Raw genomic sequence first — 17,253 nt, 5'->3', positions numbered from 1 at the left:
TCTAACATACAGACTCTTGTGTGCGAAGTATTGTCTAAAATTATTTCACATTGCTGCTATGCAACTTTCCTGGAGATTCATAGTCTTCCTTTGTTGACATCATCTGTTACAGTACACTGCACCTGCAACAGACTGCTTAACAAGGTTATTATTACCTACATGACTCAGTTGTTATAATTGCTTACCTACTTGTGGCCAATTTTCACAGCATTACAATAAGAGAAAGAAATGTGACTTTCCAGAGGAAAATACTTCACATTAAGTGAGACGTACATGTGGTTCTTTAGAAGGGATGCACAAAAAAACTTTACACAAAATAAAGGCTTACAACAAATAGCTTTCCAGACCCAATTTTTGGGGAGTGTGGTTGGTCTGTTAATGTCTGAACTCTGTGAATGTTCCTTCACAAGGAGAGGAACAATCAATGTTTAAAGGACTAGCAAGTGAGCAGAGACAAAATGGTAAATTACCAGGAAAAGGAAACCCTCCATTTCCCTTCAAAACCAGCAGCCACATTTTAGGCCCTTTTTCACACCAGATACATTTTATAAGCAGTTTGTTAATGACTATGCCTGGTATAGTATATGGCATAATCTGGAAAAAAGTGTTCTCATAAATTAATCCTTTAAAGCTGTTTTACTTAATAATAAAGGGAAGAAACAGCAATGTTTATGCTAACAATACTAGCCAGCACCAGGCGGAAAAGTTAGAAACACTGATTCCCAGTTCTTCCATATCTAGTCTAGTGAAAGCCTATGATAGCTCTCGATGTAAGAAAATCCTGCCTGCACCTTTATAAATAAACAGCAACCTACCCATACAGCACTATACATGCCATGAAATAAGACATTTGTGCAAGTGTTAGCTTTGTCTCACTGAAGCTATAAATTTGTTCCTGCCAGCATCCAGAAGCCAGGCTTTCTTTAGTCCCAGAATCAAACGAATGATGCTTTAGTTAGCAGAAGTAAATAAAAAATCCGGCTTCTGGCAACTTAGCTGGAAGAGTCAGCTCTTCCACCAGCTTACTTGGGCAAAATAGCAGGATGGATAAAAATTATTTTTTCAAACAAAATAATGTATTAAATTTAAATACATTTTTCTTTTAAACAATAACCTGTTTAAAATTAAATTTGAAATAACATATATAAAGGCCTAAATTTATTATAATTAAAATAATTTGAATAAATATAAAATGCATAGATAATGAGCCCTCCTTACATTTTAATAAGTTAAAGCATGCTGCTTTTTAATTCAAATCCCTGATCCAATGACTATTCAAACATTTATAAACAGTGGAACAGCTTCAACAGAAGAGACTGAGCCAGTCCTACATCACAAGATCCTTTAGCCCAGTAGCTAGGTCACTCTCTTGTGATGTGGGAAAGCCATATTCAAATCCCTTCTCCACATCAGGTAAAGGGGGGGGAACTGAATCAAGCTTTCATGTTAGCTAGCAGTGGCAGAGAATATTTTGTTCATTTGAACTGGTTCATTCGAAGCTGAGAAACCAATTGGTTGGGAGTTGAAAAAGCAGGAAAGTTTGTTTTCCTCTTCCAATCTATGAATAAAAACCAGGTAGGAGAGCATGAGATCTACTAATTCTAAAAACTTGAAGGAGATGGGGCCAGATTTTCAAAGATAATTAAGATATTTGAAATCAATGGGAGTTAGGTTCAGAACCTGATTAGGTGCTTTTAAAAATCCCACAAGGCTCCTAAGGACATCTTTAGGTGCCTAAATACTTCTGAAAATCTGGCCCATGGTGACCAGAAACTACCCATTAATTCACCAACTACAGATAATGTGTCCTTATTTTTAAATGCAAAACATATTTTGAGAAACTTACTTTTTCTCTTTCCATGTCCAGTATATTTAAGATTATTTTATGTAAAAAAAATAAAATGTAAAATGCTGTTTTCATGCATTTTTAATTTTAATTCCAATTTCCATTCAAATGCAGTTTGACACAAATTGAGTGAATCATCATGTAAATATATCACTCACTTTCTAAAATAAAAATGGAAAAATTAAGAATCTGAATAAATATTAAGATATATAATTGCTTAAGTAAGTGTGTGTGTGTCTATGTAGATATAGAAAAAAATTCTGGTTAGCAAAAAATACCAAATTTAGTTTAAGGGCTATATTTAAAACTTTTATTTTCAACAACCGGTTACACCAACCAATGAGAACAAACCTTTCTTCAGGAAAATAATTGAAAAGTACACATAGAAAACAAGATTAAAATCAATTATTTAAATCAATCCACCATGGAAATAGGCTATCAACTCTCACAGAAAAAGGTGTTGCCCAAGTTTCTTCTTTTCCTTTGGTTTATATCCTCCATCCATTGGAAAATAGAAGTCCTAGCCCTTGCATCAAGGAACTCAAGTTTTATAATAAACAATACTACGCAGACAGATTTCTTGGAAAGTAATGGGAAAACAATTACTAAAAAAAACAAACCCTAACACCTACTTTTGTTAGTGAGACAAGGTGGGCAACGTAATATAATCTATTGGACCAACTTCTGTTCATGAGAGAGGCAAACTTTCAAGCTTATGCAGAGCTCTTCTTCAGGGTGTTGATGACAGACTAAATGGAAGACTATTTTGCATTCTACTAAAATGTAATCCAGTGGTTCCCAAACTTGTTCTGCTGCTTGTGCAGGGAAAGCCCCTCGTGGGCTGGGGCCGGTTTGTTTACCTGCCGTGTCCACAGGTTCAGCCGATCGCAGCTCCCAGTGGCTGTGGTTCACTGCTCCAGGCAAATGGAAGCTGCTGGAAGCGGCACGGGCTGAGGGACGTAGAAAATGGCTCAAGAGAATACAACCCAAAGCACGGCAAACTTTAAACAGCAAAATTATAGCCACAGCACAAATCTTATTTAAAACAGACGTAAATTAAACCTGCAAAAAGTCTGATTTAGATTTCAGTGCATTTCTGAAGTTAGCAATAATTAATTGCCTTTTCTGGTTATTAATTTAGTGTGAGTGTATCCATCTCGTGAAACCTCTTGTTTCAGCAGTTCTAGCAAGAATAATATTTTTTTGCACTGAGAAAGGAAGAGGAACAGAACTTCCTTTAGTTGTGGGGCTAGATGTGAAAACAGAAGCTACAATCACACAAAAATCAAGCAGTTTTCCACATAAACACAGTCCCTTCTTTTCTAGCAATGCACCTGGAAACAAAGAGGCTAGGATTCTCCATCTCTGCCCTCATTACTGCCTACGTCCCCTCCCACATCCTACTCTCTACCCTAACTATTCTCATGACTCACTCATGACTTTGTGACTTATTTCATACAACCTCACATACTTTGGGCAACCACACACACAATGCAGCCAAGCTATGTATGTAGGACCTGAACCACTAAGGGCCTTAGACACTGCACCGCTTCACATCACACCACCTAATTTTTAGGGGCCTAGAAACTCTCAGGAGCAACGTTGTGACTCACAAAGCAAAGTAAGGCACATAGGTTTCCTATACAATGAATGGGGAGAGAGAAGAGCCGAAGCATATGATCCACACAAGCCAATATGCTAGACAGGGAGTTGCCAAAACTAGCCAATGGGAGATGCCAACAACAATAGGTGTGTGTGGTAAGCCTCACAAATCTCTTAGAGACAGGCACTTATCTCTGCTAGTGATCCATGAACAGGAACCAGCCACCTGAAGTCAGGGGGGCTTAAATGCCCTATGCCACGTGTGAACATGAGTTTGGCACCTGTCTTGCTGCACACAAAACAGCTGGAGGTGATGGTGCCAATGCCCACCTTATAACTTTTAGCACAGTATTTAAATAACTCTTGGGAGGTGGGAAACCCCAGTTCAATTCCCCCCTCTGTCAGAGGGGGAGGGAAAAAAACTGATACTTCTATGCCAATGCACAATGCAAAATTTACACAGAATAAATGTTTCCTGCAGAATTTTATTTTTTTCCACAGCATTTGTGATTTCCTCCCAACACTCCTATCTGCACCTGGCATGGATGGCTGGGGCTCCCACAGACAGCAGGAGCCTCAGCCAAGCAGGACTGACTGCAGAGCCCGAGGCACGTGGGGCTATCAGCAGGACCCCCAGCTGCCTGGGGCTGACAGCAGAAGTGTGATTATGTTGTATTTTGACAAATAAAATATGCAGAATTTTAAAATATTGTGCACAGAATTTTTAATTTTTTGGCACAGAAGTCCCCAGGAGTAATTTGAATAGGGTCTCCTATCTCTCAGGAGAGCTCTCTAATCACTAAGCTCTGGGATATTCTGATCTGGGGCTCCCTCAATCTCTCCTGATGAAACTGTTCACTGGGGCTAAATAACAAAAGAACAATTGGAGAAGGGGGACTGGCTGAAGGGTCTCCCACCTCCCATGTAGGAACCCCAACCACTGAACTACAGAGTAATTCTTGCACTTGTTCTCTCTCTGGCCCCATAGCTATTTAAATATTTATCCAGAGAGAAACGGTTAAAGAGGAGAGACTGAGGAAACCCTCTACTACCTCCAGCTCAGTGGTTAAAGCACCCTCCTGAAAGGTGTGGGAGACCCCTATTCAAATCCTTCTTCCTCCTCTCAGAGAGAGGTGAAAATTGAACCTGGGTCACCCACATCCCCAGTAAGTGCACTAACCAGGAGGCCAGAACTTATAAGACCACCATGTCATCCAGACAGCTTTTGAATGGGACTTGACCTAGTAGGCATGCTCGGAAGCCACCTACCAAATCAGGCCCTGCATGTGACTTAGGTGGACTAATGCCTGTTTTTCCGTTTGTGACTAGTTCTGGGATTTGGCAGGGGATAAGCACCCACGTGCCTAGAGCAGAACGTCCCTCGGCCCGCGCTGCTTCCAGCAGCTCCCATTGGCCTGGAGCAGCAAACCACAGCCACTGGGAGCCGCAATCAGCCGAACCTGCAGACGCAGCAGGTAAACAAACCGGCCCCGGCCCGCCAGGGGCTTTCCATGCACAAGCGGCGGAACAAGTTTGGGAACCACAGGCCCAGAGAGATGCAGCAGCATGCATGCATCAGGGTCTAAAACTTAAGCACCTCAGGAACTCTTACTCAGGAAAGTTAGGCAACAAGTGAGATTAGGAACCTTGAAAGTTAAGCAGCAGCCAAATAGGAATTTTGTGGATCACAGTGGTGCTGCATACAGGGAGTTAGGCACCTGGAGTTTAGACATCTAAGTTGCTTCATGGATAGCACCCCCAGCCAACCAGTGGAATCCACAAACTCTAGGTTAGGTGCCTATGCTCTCTATACAATGCATGGAGTCGGAGACATACTGATGCCCGAGAATGAGATCCAGAAAAGTCTGAGCTGCCTAAGTTAAATAATTGTAGATGTGATGGAGAGGGGTGTATCCTAAATCCTAACCTTCTTGGGGAGTTAAGCACCTAAGTCTGAGTTGGAGGGAGGCACATATCTCTGTTTGGGATCCACAGCACCTAACTCTTTTCTTGCAAGAACAGCAGCAGTGCATGCCAGCTCCACACAAAAGGATCTTGAGGGAGGAAGCAGAAAGAAGGCAATGGCAGCAGCAGTCTCCTTTATAATTTTTAGCCCAGTGGTTAGGGTACTCACAAGGGGCATGGGAGAGCCCAGTTTAATTCCCCCTCTGTCTGACAGGAGAAGGGACAAGAGCATGGGTTTTTCATCTATAAGGCGAGTACCCTAACCACAGGACCACCTCCTCTCTGATTACCACTCATGTAGCATTACCACTCATGTAGCATTAGCAGCAGCACATATAGCAATTGTTTACATGGCAAAATAATATTTTGAAAGTATTTATTGTATTTTTAACTTCTTTTAATGCTATTATTGAAAACAAGGAGGAGAAATCACCACCAGTCACCTATCTGCACAACCACCAATAAGTGGTCCACAGACCATAGTTTGAGAACCATTGACCAAACTTCACCTTGAATAACAAGGAGGGCATACATTTGGAAAAATAAAGATGGGCAAAGAATTTCAAAAATGGTCCTTTAGCCACAATTAGACTCAGGATTTTGCAATATAAACACTGGGAGAGGTAGGGAAACTCCATTCACTGCTATTGTTCATGGTTTTTACCAGTTTGTTAAAAATATTTAGAATATATTTGAGGAAGAATATAGTTAAATAACTGCTTATTTTAAGGTATATCAATAATTATGGTAATGTATAGTGTATTTTATTCTAGATCTGCCTAGCTCCAGGTTAATAAAGCAATTCTGAGTAAATCTGAATTTGTCTTTTTCTTATGTCCCATTATCCTAGTCTTTCCTATTCCTAAATCTTTGCGGGAGGTGGAATTAGTTTACAAGGATGTCACTGTCCTACATCTTACTGCCAGCTAGTAGCACTTTGCATAATACTTGCAAAATAATTGTAGGTTGACAAAACATTGTGTTATGATGCCAACAGGTTTGTCCACCAGGACAATTTTATTCAAAGGTGGCAACTCAAAGGTGGCCATATTACAACATTCAAAACAGAGATGAGAACTGGTGCATTGAGACACATGGATATGCAATACAATTTTTGATATTTATGAACTGTCTTTTTAAGGCTATGCGCACTGCTAAAAGGTCAGAATAAATTTATGGTATATTAAATAAGCAGCTGAAGTTACCACATGACCTTCAGTCTAGGATTTTCAGCCCACTCTCTTCTACCTGCAGAACCAAAATAAAATATTATTTGGTTGTATTGTGGGCTCCAAGGGTTCATAAGAGTCATCAAATCTCCAGCTGGCTCTCTCAGCTAAAAATCTTTAATTTACCTTTTAACAGCCTATTCTATTTAATATGTTAAAAAATACCTCCAATTATATTTAAGTATTCAGTGTCTTGACAAACAATTTACATGGTATATGCTGAAAGAAATGAAGAACACAGAAATCAGCAGTTCAAACAAAAGAGGATTTTTTATCCATACAGTAGATCCAACAGTATGACTAATTAATCTTTTTCTAGACTAAGAGAAATGTTGGTAAGACTTACATAACCATATGATATTTGTATATATGTAATAGAATAGGCTTATTTTGCTGCTTTGACTCATAACAGATTAACATCTTCCGAGCTGTTAAATTAACTTTATTTTTATAGTTCTGCAAAACAAAACAATTTTTAAAAGCTACACGAAGTGACTTCCAAAGAAGCCTTTGAAACTTATGTGTGAACAATGAGAACCATAGAATCATTACATCGGTGTCCTTGGCTACATTTCTCATCCCTTATTGTTATGCACTATTGTATGGCGGACAGCAGCCAGCTGTTTCAAGGGCAGTGTAGCTATTATGATCCTGTAGGATGCCCAGGGACAGGGTGCTAGAAATAAAGAAATATTATTGCATTATTTTATCTCGTCTTTTTCCTGTAACAGTTAAACAACCTCTGTTATTTACTTATTGTCAGATGGATTGCTTGAGGATGCGTTTGTCCTTCAGGCTTCACGTCGCACGCCGCACTCCCGCACCTCCGGAGAGCGCTGATCAGAAGGGTTACACCTTCAGTGAGGGCCCTCCGGCTCCTTCCTGCAGTTGTCGCTGCAGCCTGCTTTCAGTGTAGGGCAGGAGGAGGCGGGGATGGGGACGCTCTGAGGACTTTGCCCCTGCAAATCCGCATTCCCCACATTCCAGCAGCGGGTGACGTCTGTGGGAAGCCTGTCAGCTCCGCTGCGACAAATGGCCCTGTAGAGTGGCCTTTTTCCTGCAGCCCCCCTGGGGCAAGAGCCTGGCCCCCAGAGCGCCTGTTAGCGCCCCGGTTCAGTGATGGGAAGCAACAGTAACACAGAACATGGCAAGCAGCGGGGGCAGGCGGGGACAGCCTACGTTTGCTCGGGAGATGGAAGTCGCAGGCCAGGTCCGCTGCCTTGGGAACAGGGCGGGGACGGGCCCAGTTTGCCTCTGCAGCGGGCCCAGGGTGCGGCGTCAGCAGAAAATGAGCGCGGCTGGGGTGGGGGTGGGGGGCAGAGCAGGCGCTGCACACGAGCGTGAGGAAAAGTGGTGGCGGGCCGGGCCCTGGGGACAGGCCGGGCGACGCAGCGGAGGAGCGGACACAGCCCGGCAGCAGAGGACGGGAGAGGGTCTGGGGTGACAAGGCAGGCGCAGAAGACAGGGGAAAGGGCTAGGACACCTGACAACAAAGGGCACGGATGGGAGGGGGGAGAACCTAGGTGCCCGGGGGCGGGGCCCCGCTTGGGGGCGGATAATAACAAGACTAGCACAGCGAGAGAGAGAGAGCGCGCGCGCGCTGCTGGTGTCACGTGGGCTAAAGGCCCCTCCGCGCGCGTGTGTGTGTGTGTGTGCGCGCGCATGCCTTTTACCCCCCCCCCTCCGCCCCATCCCCCTCCTCGATCGAGGCGTTCCGTCCCGGCCAATGGGGAGGCGGCGCTGTCGTTTAACCCCTGGCCTGGCGGAGCGGCAGGGAACGCGGAGCAGGAAGCGCTGAAGTGAGGGGCTGGGGAGCCCGGCCGCCGCCGCCCTCTCCCCGCTGTGGGCAGCAGCCACCGGGAAGCGAGGCCTGTGGGGAAGCGAGAGGCGCCTCTCGTCGCTGCGGCCACGGTCTCCGCTTCCCCTGGCCGCTGAGGGAAGCAGCCCGCGCGGCAGCGAAGGAGGCTGGGAGCGACGGAGGCTGAGGAACCGCTCCGGAGATGATGCCGGTGAGTGCGAGACCCGCTTCGTCCAGGGCGCCCGGATCCCGCGCTGAGGGCGGCTGCGCTCCTCCTCCCTTGTAGCCGAGTCCGTGCTCATTTCCTTGGCCGGGCATGGCCAGCCAGGCGGTGAGGCTGGGAAAGGCGCTCGGCACCACAGCCCCCCTCTTCGGTCTCTGTTGTGTGTAGGCCACTTCGTGGTGGGGGAGGGGGACCCAGTCAATTACACCCCCGGTGCGGGCTGAAATGCCCCGTGCCCCGGGGTGGGTGTGGGGCCCCATGTCACCCCCCCCCCATCTTTGCCTGGCTGAGGAGGTTTCTCTCAGAGCAAGGCGGCAGCCTCGTCTGTCCCTGTCCGTTTGTCCTGCGGGCAGAGGGGCTGCCCAGCCTCCTTGGGGCCGCGCGTCTGACAGCCAGCCCTGCGCGTGACGGGCCAAGGACCCTGTGGCTTTCGCGCTCCGCACTGCATGGCAGGTCTCCGGGCTCTGGAGACCACTCGTGCTTCTGTGGTACATTAGTTTCCTGCTGATCCGTGGGCAGCAGGTTCGAGCCCTGTGGTTCCTCAGCGGTTACAGCGTGGGCTGGATTTTTCGTCGTGAAGCCTTGTTTGTTTTTCTTTAAACACATTTTCATCGGCCACGTGTGAAGAAGGGTTAATAAGAGCTCTCTCGGGTAGGAGGTACATCTTTGGTCCTTTCTCAAGCGGCTTCATGCGCTTTCCTGATAAGAGGAATCCATGGAGCAGCTATATCTTCAGCCTCTTCATCTCAGGATGGCAGGATATCTCTCCCGTGTCTCCTTTCTCTGCTTCTTGCAACTTCAGTGTGGAGATTATTTATTTAACTTTTTTTTTATTTTTAAAAGTTAAATAAACAAATTAATTTGCCTCTCTCACAACATAAGAGTGGAGATTGCGTGTGGGTTTGGTGCAGTGGCCAGGAGAGAGTTGTGCTTGATGCCGGTATTAGGTTTGTGGCTAACTCTTGAGACTTGAAAAAAGAAAAGGAGGACTTGTGGCACCTTAGAGACTAACGCATCCGATGAAGTGAGCTGTAGCTCACAAAAGCTTGTGCTCAAATAAATTGGTTAGTCTCTAAGGTGCCACAAGTCCTCCTTTTTCTTTTGGTGGATATAGACTAACAGGGCTGTTACTCTGAAACCTGTCTTGAAACTTGAGTAACACAGCCATATTCATTTGATTTCAAGTTCAAATTTGGGTTATTAAAAACTAGCTTCTAAAAAGTTCATATTGGGTGTCTTATTTTGATCTGTTTTTTTTAATTGAAATTGAAATGTGTTTTTAAGTTTAAAATTCCTCCACCCTGTAGCCAGAACACTGCAGCAGGCTGCTTGTCAGTGGGAATATGGAAGTGAAATTGAGTTAAAACTGACTTTCTGTTCAAGCTTGAGAGGAAATTCAGAAACTAAGAGTAAATTAGATCTAAATCTTCATTTTGACCAGTACAAAGTGGTGGTTACCATGAGATATTTTTAAATTATTTTTTCATCTAGTTTTCAGCTACCAAATACAAAAGGATTCCATTAAGATTAAAAAAAATTCTTGTAAAACAGATTTACCAAAAACAGCGACAAAAAGAATTGATTTGTAGTCCATAAACGTATGGATCTTGTGCAGTTTTAGAGAGTGGAGGGAAAAAATGACTGGTAATTTTATCAGCTTTTATGCTTCAGAAAAGATAACATGTAAACTATAGGTCATGGAAATCTCTGATTTAAATATACTTGTTTGCCATTGCCTCCTGTTAGCATATGATTTTTGGACTGGGAGAACTTCAGAAGTGAAGTGTTTGGACTCTTTCTAGGCCATTTGATTAGTCTGAATGTCTTGTATTCACTCCAGGCTAGTTTTAAATATTGCAGTTGCTTGTGGTAGTCTTGAGGTAACTCTCTTTTATGTTTCTGAAACTTACTTCAAAGTATTTTAGTATTGATGTCTTTTAATACAAAAAATTCCCTTACAACAGCTATTTCAGTTTTGAAAACTAGAAGTTACTAAATCCAAATTCTGAAATATTTGATTTGTTTTCCTTTCTGAAGAATTGAGTGAATCCTGTGGTAATGAAATTAATAAATAACACTCACTTGAATCTGCCATAATGTAGCACATATGTGTACTTGAATAACTTTTTGAGAGTGCACCTCAATCCTGATCTAGTTTATCCTGGATATTCTACTTTTGGACCTCTAGAAAAATGTCAAATACCAAATTCTGTCTGTGTAGTGATCTAGTTTTGTGAGCAGACGATCTGGGGGACTGGAATGGGACTAGACTTAGTTTCACTTGTGACTCAAAATAGGTTTTGAGCCCAGATTTTCAGGAGTGAAAGGTTAATGCCCTAATTTATTGTATGAGGTAGCTCCTAAACAAATTAATGAAAGATTTCTCCTTCATGAAATAGCTTTTGAATAATTAGTGGACAAAAACATGTTTGCAAGACACTTTACATATTGCCAGACCTACACTCTGTGGTTAACAGCTGTTTAGCCAGTATTTGTTTTAACAAGGTAAATAGAAAAGTTTAGAAATAATTGAAATCTGTATCCAACTGTTCTGTTGACTCAGTGATCAGATATCCAGGAATTGAATGGTAAACTTGACAGCTAATGGGTTGAAACTGGATTTCATCCTTAATTCCTAAATGTCTCAACTTGATGGGGAAGCATGATTCCTTTCTACCTTCCCTCCATGCTTCTCCCCCCCACCCCCACACACAAAGGGAAGAGGGAGGATATCCTCTCCAGAAAGAGGTTTTACCAATAAGGATCTTCTTGCCATTTGCACACCTTTTCTCTCCTCCTTCGAAACTCTTCTTCCTTACTCTGCCGCATCTTGGTGGAATACAAGAGTAACTGTTCAGTTGGTGCTTTCTGTGGTCCTGGGTGGTTGAATTCCCTGTAGTAATGGTGCAGAGTGGATTGATTTAAATCAAGGTGATTTTAAATTATTTAAATCACCAAGTAAAAAGCCTTGGTTATAAATCTGGTATCAACTTTTCCATTCATATTTTAGTTATTTTCTAAAGAAAGGTGCATTCCCAATTCTTGATCTAACAGTTACAAGAAGTTGATTTTTACAACTAGAGCCTTTACACTGGTTATGCCACAACTGTGTGTATTTACTTAAGCAATTATGTAGCTTAATATTTCCAGGTTCTTATTAATTGTACATTTTTAGTATGTTAGAAAATGATGAATACTATATTACTTATTTACTAGATAATTTTTTGCTCGTGATGTGTTAAGCTGCATTAGGATGGTAACTGGAATTTAATTAAACACAACAGCATATAAAATTTATTTTATTAAAGCAAGCCCTTAATACAGTGCATGATCAGTTGTGCCATATTTGTAAAGCTTGACGTCAGGCTAGGTATTTTCCTCTGTCTTTAACTCAATTTTTGATAGGCTCCTTGATTGAACATATTTATGTCTTTTGAGAGATCATTTTAGGCCTTGATACCTTTAATATGTTGTGTTAAATTCAGATTTAATTTTAAATCTTCTTTTAAAAAATAAACCTTATGTGACAAAGTTCCTCCTCTGCCTTGGTGGGTCCTGCGCTTTATTGGCAGATTTGCTCGCCTCAGATTCATGGCAGCCCTCAGTTTGGCCACTTTTGCTAGTGGCTTAAACCTGCCTTTCATTCACCTAACCTAATCACTGGCAAGCATGGGGAAAGGGAGGAGAACCATCCCCGTAGTCTCTGCTGATCCACCTAGTGGGTCGGGGGACAGGCCAGGGACGTTACCCTCTGGTGGGACCCACACTCCAGGTCAACTCCTCTTGTATCAAATAAGAAGATGGGGTGGGGGGAAGAAACCCAGGCCCACCCTCTACTCTGGGTTCCAGCCCAGGGCCTTATGGATCACAGCTGTCTACAGGTTTCAGAGTTGCAGCCGTGTTAGTCTGTATTCGCAAAAAGAAAAGGAGTACTTGTGGCACCTTAGAGACTAACCAATTTATTTGAGCATAAGCTTTCGTGAGCTACAGCTCACTTCCACAGATGCATACTGTGGAAAGTACAGAAGATCTTTTTATACACACAAACCATGAAAAAATGGGTGTTTATCACTACAAAAGGTTTTCTCTCCCCCCACCCCACTCTCCTGCTGGTAATAGCTTATCTAAAGTGATCACTCTCCTTACAAAAAGAAAAGGAGTACTTGTGGCACCTTAGAGACTAACCAATTTATTTGAGCATGAGCTTTCGTGAGCTACAGCTCACTTCATCAGATGCATCTGATGAAGTGAGCTGTAGCTCACGAAAGCTCATGCTCAAATAAATTGGTTAGTCTCTAAGGTGCCACAAGTACTCCTTTTCTTTTTGCGAATACAGACTAACACGGCTGTTATTCTCCTTACAATGTAACAGCTGCATGACCACTACAACTACTTCCCCATGGCCTCCTCCCAACACCTCCTTTATCCTCACCGCAGGACCTTCCTCCTGATGATACTTATACTCAGTCCTCCAGCAGTACAGCTTCTCACTCTCAACTCCTTGTGCGCCTCTTGCTCCCAGCTCCTCGCATGCTCTTTACTATTGAAGTGAGGTCCTCTTTAAACCAGGTGTTCTAATTAGCCAGCCTGCCTGCCTTAGTTGGTTCCAGCAACTTCCTGATGGTTCTGAAACAGCCCATTATCTTACTTGGGGAGAAGGAACCTGCTGAATCTGGGGCTAATGTATCTAGCTTCTAGCACTCTCCTATAGCCATCTGGCCTGACCCTGTCACACTTAGTATAACTCAAATAAAATTTTAATCCACCCTACTAATGGGAAATGGACAGAACGCCATGCAGTTTGCCAGTTTTGCTCAGCTGGGAAATATTATGCAGGAGCAAAAATGGTAAACTTTTGGGTCTCCAGCTAGAAATATGGATGATGAATACAAAAAGTCAGTGATTCTGCAGACTGTAGTCCCCATCCCAAAGTACTTTAATCAAGACATACATGTCCATTTTTTATAAACAGTTGATATCACTGACCTACTTTCACCAAAAGAAGTAAAAAATCTTTGATTTTTGTCTGATTTGATTGTTCTTAGTGGTAAGGCAAAATGTACAAAACCAGTAACTCTCTAATACGTTTTCATCATCTAACTTAATGTGGCTCTTTACAGGTTAAAATAGCCATTATGAATGTTGACTTCCAAAAGTGCTGTGGGTACTCCTGGCAACGCAATTGCATTGACCATAACCAGTTTTGAGGAGGCTACTTTTCTTTTCCATCACCCCTTCTGCTCCATCAGCAACTGTATAATTCTTAGTCTATCATTATTACATTGAAGTGAGCTGTAGCTCACGGAAGCTCATGCTCAAATAAATTGGTTAGTCTCTAAGGTGCCACAAGTACTCCTTTTCTTTTTGTGAATACAGACTAACACGGCTGTTACTCTGAAACCTAGAACTGAAGGTTTGTGAGGTCGGGGGAATGAGTTAACTGGGGAAGACATCTTCAAGGAGAAGTGCTTTAATTGCATATTCCCTTTGATGATGGTTTCAAAGTGACCTGACCTTGCAGATTATTATCAGCCCTTTTCCCCTTCGACTCACCAGTGTCTCTTTACTGCACAAGAGGAGATGTGGTTGGGGAGGAGCTGCTACAGTAGAGCTTGGCAACAGACAAAGTATTCCTCCAATATACCATTTGATTTCTAGGTAGTTGTTGGTAGGTTCTCACTTCCACATCCTATGCAGGGATGTGGATTTCATCTCTATGGCTTGGGAATGAATACTTGTGGGCTGTGCACCTTTAGTAGAGAGACATGGAAGAAAGCTGTTGTTGTGATGCATGGGGTTCATTGAGATGAATTTTAGGAGTTGCTTGAAGAAGATGGGGGAAATCTATTTTGTTCTGTGGAACTTTGGCCTAGATGTTGATTTTTATCTTGGATAGGTTGGCCTGCTGATAGCCAGTATCTGTAGTTTTGTGGTCTGGAAGGCTTCAGCTGTCTTTGTCTGGATAGAATCCTGTGGTGGTTAGGATGAAACCTTAACTTTGGATCTAAAGTTAAGATGCCTTTTTAGTTGTGTGTGTTTGGTTTTTTTTTTTTTTGTGAGGGCTAATCAGTTACTTAGTGTGTTTGGTTTTTGTTCCTTTGTGTTTTGCAGCTTAGTATGGTAGTACTTGAAATTATATCCCTTTTCCAAAATGCGTGGTGGCTAAGTATATGAAGTTTGAGTCAGTCGTAGTCTGGAGCCCTAATGTTTGTGTTTTTTTTTTTAAACAACAACAAGAACAAAAAAACCTTTACTGCATATATAACGCAACTGTTTTTAAATAAAATTTCCCAAAGGAGTCTACTTCTGTATTAAGTGCCTGCAGGACTTTTTTTATATATAGAAAGTTGGCTTTCAGATGAATGCTGAGAAGCGTACACTGTCATAAAGGTGCAGACAACATTTAATTTTTTTAAATTTATATTTTCCAAGAAATCAAATGTGGGCATGGCTTGACCCTAATTTAAATCAGAATAAATATACACTTGATTTAGACTTCCTTTTACTCGGCAAGGTCAACTGTTCTGTATTCTAATTGTAGAGGTACATATGTCAACTTGACATTCGTAAATTCAGTTTCAGTTTGAATGCTTGGAGTTGGCAGTACTGCATTCATCCTGATTTATGCCTATTCTTGTTGTTCTTCCCCATCCTCTTGATTCCACTATGGGTATGTTTCACACTGCAAAAAAGACCTGAGTCAGCAAGTCCAAGACCTGGCCTACACTACACAGTTATATCGACATAAGCTGCCTTATGTCAACCTATGTCAGTGTACATACTATAGCCTTGCTCCTGCTAATGTAAGTGCCGTACTACACCAACATCATAACTCCACCTCCACGACAGACATAGGGCTTGTGTTGGTGTAGATAGGGCACTGCGTTACAAGACAGCCAACAGCTGATGTAAGTCAACTTCATGGCTAGGCTGGAGCTGTGAAGTTGACAAGAAACCCTGGCACCAGGTCTCTGCTCCAAGCCAGATTGCCACCCAGGCTGCTAGCTTGGGCTTCTCCATGGGCTCCCTACTGTGCCCCCCCTGAGTCCCAGCTCTTGGCTGCCAGCAGGGAGCCCAGCTGCACTGAGGCTCCTGGCTCAGAGCCCAGCTGTCAACCTCCTGCTGGTCTGGTTCTTGGTTCCCCATCGAGAGCATGTCAGCTGGACTCTGGGTGTGGATCTCCCTGCTGGAGGTGAGAAGCCCTGGGCAGCTTCCCCCAGCTGGGAACAGGAAGGCAAGAAGCCCTGGGGCCAGCTGAGTTCCTAGTGGGGAGCTGCATGGGGCTGAGAGTCCTGGCTCTCAGCCCCCCACACTGCCCCTCTTCAGTCGGTGGAAGTACTCCTGGTGAGGATGTGCACCACCAACAGAAGGAGGTTAGTGTGGACATCTACAGCCACCACGTTAATTCCTGCGGTGGCTGTAGGTCAACCTAACTTAGGCCCACTTAAGATTGTAGTGTCAACATGCCTTGAAGAGCCTGGATCAACTGATTCACCCCCATTGCTGGCTTTTGAGCTATGTCTCAGAGACCAGGCTCCAGCCTGAACCCCTATATCTGCACTCTATTTTTAGCATTGGATTGTGAGCCCAGGTCAGTTGACTCCAGCTTCTGAGACTTGCTGCTGTGGATATTTTTTTGGAGTGTAGACGTAGTGTTCTTTAGGCTAGCTCTTAAGAGGTGGAAATAAAAGTAAGAGCGTACTGCTTTCACTTTGTGCCATTCAGTTGGGCAACAGACTGCGGGGTGTGTGTGTGAGGGGATATTAACTTTGAACTAGGAGACATGTGTATATATATTGGTCTACTGATTCCTGTCCCTAATATTGTCTACTTTAAGGTAACGTTTCATCAATTTGCATTCTGAAGAATACATTTACAAATGAGGCCTTCATTTTTTAATGACAGGTTTCAGAGTAACAGCCGTGTTAGTCTGTATTTGTAAAAAGAAAAGGAGTACTTGTGGCACCTTAGAGACTAACCAATTTATTTGAGCAGGAGCTTTCGTGAACTACAGCTCACTTCATCAGATGCATACCGTGGAAACTGCAGCAGACATTATATACACACAGAGACCATGAAACAATACCTCCTCCCACCCCACTGTCCTGCTGGTAATAGCTTATCTAAAGTGATCATCAAGTTGGGCCATTTCCAGCACAAATCCAGGTTTTTCTCCCCCCCCCCCCCCACAAACTCACTCTCCTGCTAGTAATAGCCCATCCAAAGTGACAACTCTCTTCACAATGTGTATGATAATCAAGGTGGGCCATTTCCTGCACAAATCCAGGTTCTCTCACTCCCTCACCCCCCTCCAAAAACCACACACACAAACTCACTCTCCTGCTGGTAATAGCTTATCCAAAGTGACCACTCTCCCTACAATGTGCATGATAATCAAGGTGGGCATGAGAGTGAGTTTGTGTGTGTGTGGGGGGGCGGAGGGTGAGAACCTGGATTTGTGCTGGAAATGGCCCAACTTGATGATCACTTTAGATATGCTATTACCAGCAGGACAGTGGGGTGGGAGGGGGTATTGTTTCATGGTTTCTGTGTGTATATAATGTCTGCTGCAGTTTCCACGGTATGCATC

At 43.3% G+C, this 17,253-nt stretch overlaps 1 protein-coding gene and 1 long non-coding RNA gene across 3 annotated transcripts in view; one reads left to right on the top strand and one right to left on the bottom strand.

Annotated features, from left to right (window-relative positions):
• Positions 1-6,390: 6,390 nt before the first annotated feature.
• LOC142072591 (uncharacterized) lies at positions 6,391-8,206 on the bottom strand. Its single transcript, XR_012669086.1, has 2 exons — positions 7,396-8,206; positions 6,391-7,318 (listed from the first exon to the last, which is right to left on the bottom strand). It is a non-coding gene; the product is annotated as an uncharacterized LOC142072591 (long non-coding RNA).
• A 141-nt stretch (positions 8,207-8,347) lies between these two features.
• Positions 8,348-17,253, top strand: part of PPP1R13B (protein phosphatase 1 regulatory subunit 13B) — a 139,334-nt gene continuing 130,428 nt past the window's right edge. For both annotated transcript variants that reach the window (XM_075129897.1, XM_075129898.1), the window contains exon 1: positions 8,348-8,651. In XM_075129897.1, coding sequence (XP_074985998.1) covers positions 8,643-8,651 — 9 coding nt within the window. In that variant the 5' untranslated portion in view covers positions 8,348-8,642. The remainder of the gene's footprint in view (positions 8,652-17,253) is intronic.

This window comes from Caretta caretta, chromosome 6 (assembly GCF_965140235.1).
Source record: "Caretta caretta isolate rCarCar2 chromosome 6, rCarCar1.hap1, whole genome shotgun sequence".
Classification (NCBI taxonomy): Eukaryota; Metazoa; Chordata; order Testudines; family Cheloniidae; genus Caretta; species Caretta caretta.
This window is presented reverse-complemented; position numbering and strand designations above follow the sequence as displayed.